The 9,444-nt window shown below is 40.2% G+C and overlaps 1 protein-coding gene across 2 annotated transcripts; it reads left to right on the top strand.

The window, feature by feature from the left end:
* Positions 1-5,830: 5,830 nt before the first annotated feature.
* LOC136224849 (GDSL esterase/lipase 1-like) lies at positions 5,831-8,802 on the top strand. Of its 2 annotated transcripts, none has more exons than XM_066013280.1 (5): positions 5,831-6,367; positions 6,445-6,566; positions 7,555-7,782; positions 7,869-8,124; positions 8,201-8,339. In XM_066013280.1, exons 1-5 carry the CDS (start codon positions 6,100-6,102, stop codon positions 8,230-8,232), a joined length of 906 nt encoding a protein of 301 aa, XP_065869352.1. In that variant the 5' UTR covers positions 5,831-6,099; the 3' UTR covers positions 8,233-8,339. The 2 variants fall into 2 exon arrangements, with proteins under 2 accessions (XP_065869352.1, XP_065869351.1); XM_066013279.1 differs by having other exon boundaries at positions 5,837-6,367; positions 8,233-8,802.
* Positions 8,803-9,444: the final 642 nt, after the last annotated feature.

The following is a 9,444-nucleotide window of genomic DNA, read 5'->3' as shown; positions in this document are numbered from 1 at the left end:
GTTCACTCCCCTCTTTATATAGGCTTCTAAAAATAGATGGTGATGTGGCATAATAAAAAAAATTAATAATTCACTCATTAAAGATATTAATGATATTGATGATGAAGCGAAAATGGCACGTTGAATTGACATTTATTAGGAAATCAAAACGTTAGTCATCAGGGGTTAATTCACTCATTAAAGATATTAATGATACTATACACAATTAATTATATTACACCTGGGTTAACGAGAAGTTTCTTTCTCAAACGGTAACCGATAAGCACTACATGGACCAGTCAAGAAAGACTCGGGGTCATACACATTTATACCAGGGTCTTGCATCTTGATTTACGGGCCCACAATTAAGACTGGTACAAACCGTTTCAAGTTAACAACAAGCGTTCTCCATTTAGCAACTATCACGTAGTGCTTTAGCTGGATGCCCGGTCTAATTCTCCTACACTAAAAGGTAATTTTCTCCTTGCTCATTTTAGCTATATACTTCTCAATATCATTTCTCTCTTGTTGACTTAAGCATCCAAATAGCATCGTCGGTCTTCGGTCCCTCATTGGTTTTTCTCTGTCTTATCTCGTCTTTATTAGACTATGTATTTAGTTATTATTTATCTGTATCATTCTGTTACGTATCTCTAGCCTAGAATATAGGTTCAGTTATTGACTATAGTTGTTCACTACAAAGTGAACTGTATTCTGTATAAATACGACACTTCATATCAATATCAAACACAGAGAATTATACTCTTACATGGTATCAGAGACCCTAACCATAACCCTCCTCTTTCCTTCTTCCCTACCGTCGCTGCCGCAGCGACACCTTCCCTAATCAAACAGCCGCCGCCGCCACCGCAGTCACCCATTCCGGCCTCCTTTTTCGCCGACCGATATATCACCCAAATCGCAACCCTCTCTATTTCTTCTTCCCGTCGACATAATGAGCACCAACACCAAAAAATCCTCCACCGATACCCCGCCCAACACCAATTCGATCACAAACAACACAGACTCAAACCCAAATCACCATCTGTCTCTCACCGTCTCTAATATTTCTACCTTCATCAAAATAACCCTAGACGTCGAAAAAGGGCATTATTCTACTTGGGCTGCTCTGTTTAAGCTTCATGCCACAGCATTTCAAGTCATGGACCATATATTTCCTCCATCACCCACAGACCCTTCCGCCAACACTCTTCAACAATCCAACCCTAACCTCTGGGCTCGTATTGAAGCTGATTCCACAGCCGCCAGGGCCTGGAATCGTCTACAGGGAATTTTTTCAGATAACAAGAATTCCCGGGCTCTATTTCTTCAGCAAGAGTTCTCCAAAACCAAACTTAGTGACTTTTCTGACATCTCAGCCTACTGTCAGCATCTCAAATCCTTGTCTGATCAATTATCAAATGTGGATTGTCCGGTTACCAATGATCAGATGGTGTTACAACTTATATCAGATCTGTCTGAGGCCTATGACACCGTTGGTGCTCAAATCAGACATGGGGATCCACTTCCATCATTTCAGAGAGCCAGATCTATGCTGATTCTGGAAGAAACAGCCCGTGCCCGCAAGAATCCTGCTCAATCTGAATCAGTTGCATTGACTATGTCGTCCGCTGAAACTACGGCTGCGCCGTCGCACCACTCACCGCGACCTGCGCACTATCGCGGATCCTCCTCCTACCGCGGCGGCAGACATGGTGGTCGGTCAAATCGTGGCAGAGGCGGTCGGTATCACTCTAGGTCGTCTCTGCCACCGCACTATCGACCTGCTGCCCTTCCTCCTTGGGGATACACCTACCCATGGGCACCACCGCAACAATGGGATACTCCTCCATGCCCTTATCCTACTTCAGGCAGGCAGCCGTCACAATCTGGTATTCTAGGACCTCGTCCTCCCATGCAGCAGGCACACCTTCATATGGAATCACCATCCTATATACCTACCGATATTGCAGAAGCTATGCACACCATGACACTTGCTCCACCTCCTGATCAATGGCACATGGACACAGGAGCTACTTCCCACATGACTGCTGACAAAGGTACACTCACTTCTTATTTCAATTCGAACCTCAATGAAAATATAATTGTTGGTAATGGTCATTGTATGCCTGTTTGTGGATCTGGTAATGCATATCTAAATTCCAATCATCACCGTTTAAAGTTAACCAATGTCTTGCATGCACCTCATCTTATCAAAAATCTCGTTTCTGTCCGTCAATTTACTAAAGATAACCAAGTTTCTATGGAATTTGATCCTTTGGGTTTTTTGTGAAGGATTTACGGACGGGCACTATTATCATGAGACGTAAGAGTTCCGGCGCCCTCTATCCAGTCACCTCTAGCTCCCACAATTCCGCGTCTTCTCATTCTGTCTTTACTGCTTTGTCATCCGTCGTTTGGCACAATAGATTAGGACATCCAGGGCTTCATGTTTTGAACGCCCTACTCAATAATAAGTTGATTTCTTGTAATAAAGTTAAGGATTCTTACGTTTGTTCTTCATGTATTAATGGAAAACAGGTAAAATTACCTTTTCAGTCCTCCAACAATTTTGCTTGTATGCCTTTCGATTTAATTCATAGTGATATTTGGACTTCACCCGTCCTTAGCTCGAGTGGTCATCGTTTTTATGTTCTGTTTTTAGATTCATATACCAATTTTCTTTGGACATTTCCGTTAGCCCACAAATCTCAAGTCTATTCTGCTTTTCTTATTTTTTGGTCATATATTCGAACTCAATTTGAAAGAGAAATTAAAGTTTTTCAGTGTGACAATGGGGGTGAATTCAATAATAATTCCTTTGAACAATTTTGTCAAACAAACGGAATGCAATTTCGGTTCTCTTGTCCATATACCTCACCTCAAAATGGGAAATCCGAACGCACCATACGCACCATTAACAATCTGATTAGAACAGTCATGCATCATGCTTCTATTCCTCTTAAATTTTGGCAACATGCTCTCGAATTAGCAACGTATCTCCTAAATATATATCCCCACAAAGTTCTAGGATACCAATCACCCACCAAAATTCTGTATAAACAAGAACCCACCTATTCCCACTTGTGTGTCTTCGGATGTCTGTGCTTCCCTCTCATCCCATCCCAAACACGAAATAAGCTTGAGTCTCGATCTTCTCCATGTGTTTTCTTAGGGTATACATCTAATCATAGAGGATATAAGTGTCTGGACATATCTAGAAACAAAATAATCATATCCCGTCATGTCATTTTTTACGAATCAACCCTACCATTTTCAACCACGCCTCTTAATTGCGCATCACCTTCCCAAACTTCTGTCGAATCAGACGATACCTTCCTCCCTGCTGTCCAAATTCGAACTTACACTCCCAGTCCCAATTCTGTTATCAATGTCGCGTCGTCTAATTCTGTTGCGTCTGTATCGCAATCTGCATCACCCGCTACCCCATCTAGTCCAATTGAGTCGTCTGCGTCGTCCTATCCCAATTCGAGTCGGGTCTGTTCGTCCGTGTCGTCTGCTATTCCGTCCAGTCCGAACAGGTCGTTCGAGTCGTCTCCTGTCCTGTCGTCTAATTCCAGTCCGCCGCGTCCCCGTCTGCACGCACAGCGCAAACGCAGTCCTCCGCGTCTGTATCGTCCCCTAATCTCTCTTCTACCACTTCACACACTTCTTCTGATACTTCTACCTCTCCTCCTCAAGTACCAGTCCTCAGCACTCATAAAATGGCCACGAGAGCTCAACATGGCATCCATAAACCTCGTAGAATGCTAAATCTGTCTGCCTTAACAAAACCTACCATATCTCCGCTTCCCAAAACACCTTCTCTTGCATTAAGTGATCCAAACTGGGTACAAGCCATGACTGATGAATTTGAGGCTCTTATTGCAAATAAGACGTGGGTACTTGTACCCCGTCCAAAATGTGCTAATATTATTCGTAGTTGGTGGATTTTCAGGCACAAAACAAAATCAGATGGCTCCTTTGAGCGATACAAAGCAAGATTGGTTGGGAATGGTTTCGGACAGTTGGCAAGAGTTGATTGTGGTGAAACATTTAGCCATGTGGTTAAACCGGCCACTATTCGTGCTGTCCTGAGTATAGCACTGTCCAAACATTGGAAAATTCGGCAATTAGACGTCAAAAATGCTTTTCTGCATGGGGATCTCACTGAAACCGTTTACATGCACCAGCCGCTAGGATTCCGGGATTCCAGGTATCCGGATCATGTATGTCTGCTACAGAAATCATTATACGGGCTCAAGCAGGCACCTCGGGCCTGGTATCAGCGGTTTGCAAATTTTTTCATAAAAATCGGTTTCTCTAATAGCATCTCTGACAGCTCATTATTTGTCTACAGACAAGGCTCTGATACGGCATACATACTTCTGTATGTCGACGATATAGTGCTAATTACCTCTTCTGACACACTTCAGGCTTCAGTAATGTCACAATTGAGCTCCGAATTTGCAATGAAGGATTTGGGCCCTTTGAACTATTTTTTGGGTATATCAGTAACTCACTCTCCTGGTTCTCTCTTCCTATCTCAACGGAAGTATGCTTCTGAAATAATTGCAAAAGCAGGACTCAGCTCATGCAATCCGGCTACCACTCCAGTTGACACCAAACAAAAGCTCAGTATCTCTTCTGGTTCTGCTTACCATGACCCTACCGAATACAGAAGATTGGCTGGTGCTCTTCAATATCTCACCCTTACCCGACCTGATATTTCATATGCAGTTCAACAGATATGCTTGTTCATGCACAACCCAAAAACAACACATATGGCTGCTCTTAAACGCATCCTCAGGTATGTTCAGGGCACCCTTGACTTTGGCCTCACACTTCTAGCATCATCTCCTAGTCAATTGGTCTCCTACACAGATGCCGATTGGGCAGGCTGTCCCGACACTCGCCGATCAACATCAGGCTACTATGTCTTCTTAGGGGATAATCTAATCTATTGGTCCGCAAAACGACAGCCAACACTGTCCCGATCCAGCGCAGAGGCCGAATATCGCGGCGTTGCCAATGTCGTGTCAGAAACGTGCTGGATACGCAATCTGCTTTTAGAACTTGGCTGTCCGATTCAGAAATCTTCAATAGTGTACTGTGACAATATCAGCGTCGTGTATCTCACAAGCAACCCGGTTCAGCATCACCGCACTAAGCATGTTGAAATGGACATTCACTTTGTCCGAGAACGCGTTGCAAAAGGAGAAGTCTGTGTCCTCCACGTGTCCTCTCGCTATCAAATCGCTGACATCTTCACCAAAGGCCTTCCCTCAACACTATTTAAAGATTTTCGCAATAGTCTCAATGTTCGCCCTCCGAACCCTTCGACTACGGGGGTGTATTAGACTATGTATTTAGTTGTTATTTATCTGTATCATTCTGTTACGTATCTCTAGCCTAGAATATAGGTTCAGTTATTGACTATAGTTGTTCACTACAAAGTGAACTGTATTCTGTATAAATACGACACTTCATATCAATATCAAACACAGAGAATTATACTCTTACAGTCTTATCTCAGATACCGAAAATGACTTCAAGAATCGTAGTAGAGATCATGAGACATTACTTGTGAAGGTAGAACCCATATTCAATTGTACAAAGTTAATAGAAACGGGAAGCCCGTGAACCTTAAACAAGAAAACTCATCTCCAAATTAAATGCATTAAAACCACATGTGGCCCATAAACCAATAAGAACAAAAAAGTGCACAAGATTAACATGCGACTATACCGACAAGTCAACAAACACATTCTGAACAATTATACCCAATCAAAATGTTTTAAAAGAATAATCTCAATGCTTACGTCAGCTGCTAGATTCCTGTATAACCTATAACAATGGCTAAATGTTACACATGCTGCCTATCTTATGATTTAATTAAATTAAAATATAGCTCTATGATTATGTGTATCTTTATTGGTGGATACTAATTTCTTAATCTTTGTCAGAAAGTCTTAGCGGAAGGTCGCGGATTCAATCCTTTCCGTAGCTAGCAGTCCCATCTATACGGACCATGACCCTGTTGCTCCTTAAGAAGCAGAGTTTGTTTCTTTCTTTCCAAACGAAGAGCTTCAAAGGGTTTAGAGTTGAGAAAGTTAGGTAATGGAAACTTTCCTGAGCTTCGTATTCTGCATCATCAATTTATGTGTAAGCTTGAAGAATCCAAGGATCTGCTATGATAAATTCAAGGCAGAAGAACACAAGGCCTTGTTTGTATTTGGGGATTCACTTTTTGATCCAGGAAACAATCAGTATCTTAATGGTTCTACTGATGAAGGAACTCAAGCTACTTCTTGGCCTTATGGTCAATCCTTCTTTGACCATCCCACCGGCAGACTTTCCGATGGCCGGATAGTTCCTGATTTTATCGGTGAGATTGTAGTTCACTTCTTTTATCTGATGAAGTCATAAATCCATCTAAATGTTGTTTTTGTTGATTCTTTGCAGCCCAATTCGCTAATTTGGCTCTACTTCCGCCTTACCTTGAATCAAGTGTTCATCCATTGATTGATGGAGCTAATTTTGCTTCTGCTGGAGCTGGTGTTCTTGCTGGAACTCATCCCGGAACAGTATGTACTTCTGAATTTTTTTTTATAAAGACACTTTCTTTTTCTCCTTAACCTCAGATAGGGATGTAGATGGGCTGAGATTCTCTGTTGGTGACCCGCTCCATCCCTAATGGGTACCAGGAATCTTCAATTTAAAAAAAAAAAAAAAAACCTATGGGATGTGGATGGAAAAGATATCCGGTCCCGTTAATTGCGGATGGGAATCCGATTATTTTAAGTACATTTTAACCACTTGATGGATTGTTTTCCATTTTCAATTTTCCGGTGGTTTGAAAAATTTGAGAATAATTTTGGATGATTCCTATTATTAGCTACTAGTACCTAAAGGTTTTAACTTGAAGAATGAGGATACAAGTTTTGGATCACCTTTAAATGGAGGATTCCCAAGGGACAGGAACGGAGACGGTGATGGGACAAATGTGTCACCGTCTAATTCGTGGGGACAGGGACAATGAGTCTCCAACTAGTCGGAGAACAGGGGGATTGGAAATGCATTCTCCATCCTATTTACATCCCTAACCTCGAGGTCTTTGTCATAGGTTATTTAGTCTTAGACTAATCTTTAGTTAAAATAATTGTGACTCTTGTTAGAATCAATCCGTTGTTAATTTGAGTACTAATTAATACCAAATTTGGAATTTCACCAATTTAGATATTGTCGGCTTTAGTCTAAATTGAATATGGTTTTAAAACATGTCTACATTTTTATGAAAACATATTTTACCATTTTCAATACAGAATTCAGTTCATTCTTATCCACGTTGTCATCAAACATATCTTACCATTTTTAACTGAGAATTCAATTCATTCTTATACATGTTGTCATCCCTTAAGTCACTCCATACTCAAATCTTTCGCTTCTGCGCCACATACTCTAATCCGGATTGTTACATGTAGGACTTTCAATTTCTGACATGATAACACATTTTACAGATATAACATGTTGTATTTAACACGATTATCATTTTTATTACCCATTCTTTCCCAGATACATATAAGAAAGCAACTAGAGTATTTCAAGACTTTGAAGAACTCACTAAAACAACAACTAAATGGAGCAGAAGAAGCTGAGAAGTTCTTAAGAAGAGCTGTCTACTTATTTAGTATTGGTGGAAATGATTACTTCGACTTTTATTCCTCAAATCCTAACGCCACTGAATCTGATCAAAGAGCTTATGTAGAAATGGTGGTTGGAAACTTAACATCCGTGCTCAAAGTAAGAACATCTTATTTACAAAATTGATTTATTTATTTGGATCAAATCATCCCCAAATTGTTTATGTTTATGTTCATCCATGGCAGGAATTATATAGCTTAGGAGCTAGAAAGATTGCATTTCAAAATGCAGGACCATTGGGTTGTGTACCTGTAATGAAATCAATGAATCCAGAGATTGGCACCAATTGCTTAGAACAACCATTAGCATTAGCAAGATTACACAATGACTACTTATCTATCAGTCTTAATTCGTTACAAAAGACGTTGCCAGGATTCGAACACGCGATCTTTGATTACTACAATTCGCTCTTCGATAGAGTGAATAATCCCTCCAAATATGGTACCTTATCTATCAAATTTATCTTTTTCGAATTGAATTTTAGTGAACATAATGAGACTATCTTCATAGTTTGAAGACGGTCTTTATTACGTACTTCTAATTGTGTAGGATTCGAGGAAGGAAAGGTTGCGTGTTGCGGTTCAGGAGCATATAGGGCATTTGGATGTGGAGGAGGAGATGGAGAAGAATATGAACTATGTAAAAATCCAGGTGAGTATGTGTGGTTTGATGGTGCACATACTACTGAAATGGCTAATGGACAGTTAGCTGAGCTACTATGGAGTGGAGATGCTAGTGTTACAGGGCCTTATAATATGAAACAACTCTTTGAACATTCTTAGACTTTTGTTGTAGATAGTTAAACACGGACTTCGATTTACTTTGATCTCGGTAGAGATGACAATTCGGGTTGGCATGTCATAATCTTGTTATATGTGTTATGTTTAACATGTACGGTATATGTAATGATCCGTTTTGAGCAAGTTATAAGGTTATGGATCGTAGCACAGATTGTAACATAAGTCGAGCATTTTTTTTTTAAATTAAGTTTGTTTCTCACTATATACATCTGTAAAGAGAGGTGAAATAGCTCATAAGTAAACATGTGAAAAAAAGTAGTTGATTAATACGAATCAATTTAGTCTGAAATAAAATTTATGTATCAATTTAGTCCTGTAATTTCGTATTTTAGAATTAAATTAGTTTAAAATATCATGTGTTATCACGTGAAAATGAGACATTCATTGTTAGGGTTGTCAATTAGATGGGGATTCCCCATACCCGTTAGAGATCTGTCCTAATGGGGACGGGGAATCCCCATGAGACGCGGATGGTTTGTATATTGTCCCCGACAGTCGGGAACGGTGCAGGCATGGTTATAAGTGTCCCATCTCCGTCCCCGAGTGTCTCCAATGGGGATTCCCGACTAAATACCCGAATAAAGAAAAAAAAACTAAAAATATATTATTAATTTATTTTGAACTTGTTGTTATTTTATGCTTTGAATCTTTGTTTGTAATTGTTTAATTAATTTTCTATGTCTAGTAGTTTATGATTTTACATGTCCCTCAAATAGTAGTTTATGAATTTAAAAAAATTATATACTACAAATTAATGTGTTACAAGAAAAAAGTAAAAAATTTAAAAACTTAAACGGGGATGGGGATGGGGATCCCCACAGGGTGGGGATGGTAGCTAAATTTTCCCTACTTATAATTCGGGGACGGGGAATCCCCGATAGACCAGTGGTCAGGGATAGTTAATGCAATCTCCGCCCCGTTTACAGCCTTATTCATTGTTCAAAAACAAAGCCGTCTGGAC

Source organism: Euphorbia lathyris, chromosome 3 (assembly GCF_963576675.1).
Source record: "Euphorbia lathyris chromosome 3, ddEupLath1.1, whole genome shotgun sequence".
NCBI classification, from domain to species: Eukaryota; Viridiplantae; Streptophyta; class Magnoliopsida; order Malpighiales; family Euphorbiaceae; genus Euphorbia; species Euphorbia lathyris.
This window is presented reverse-complemented; position numbering and strand designations above follow the sequence as displayed.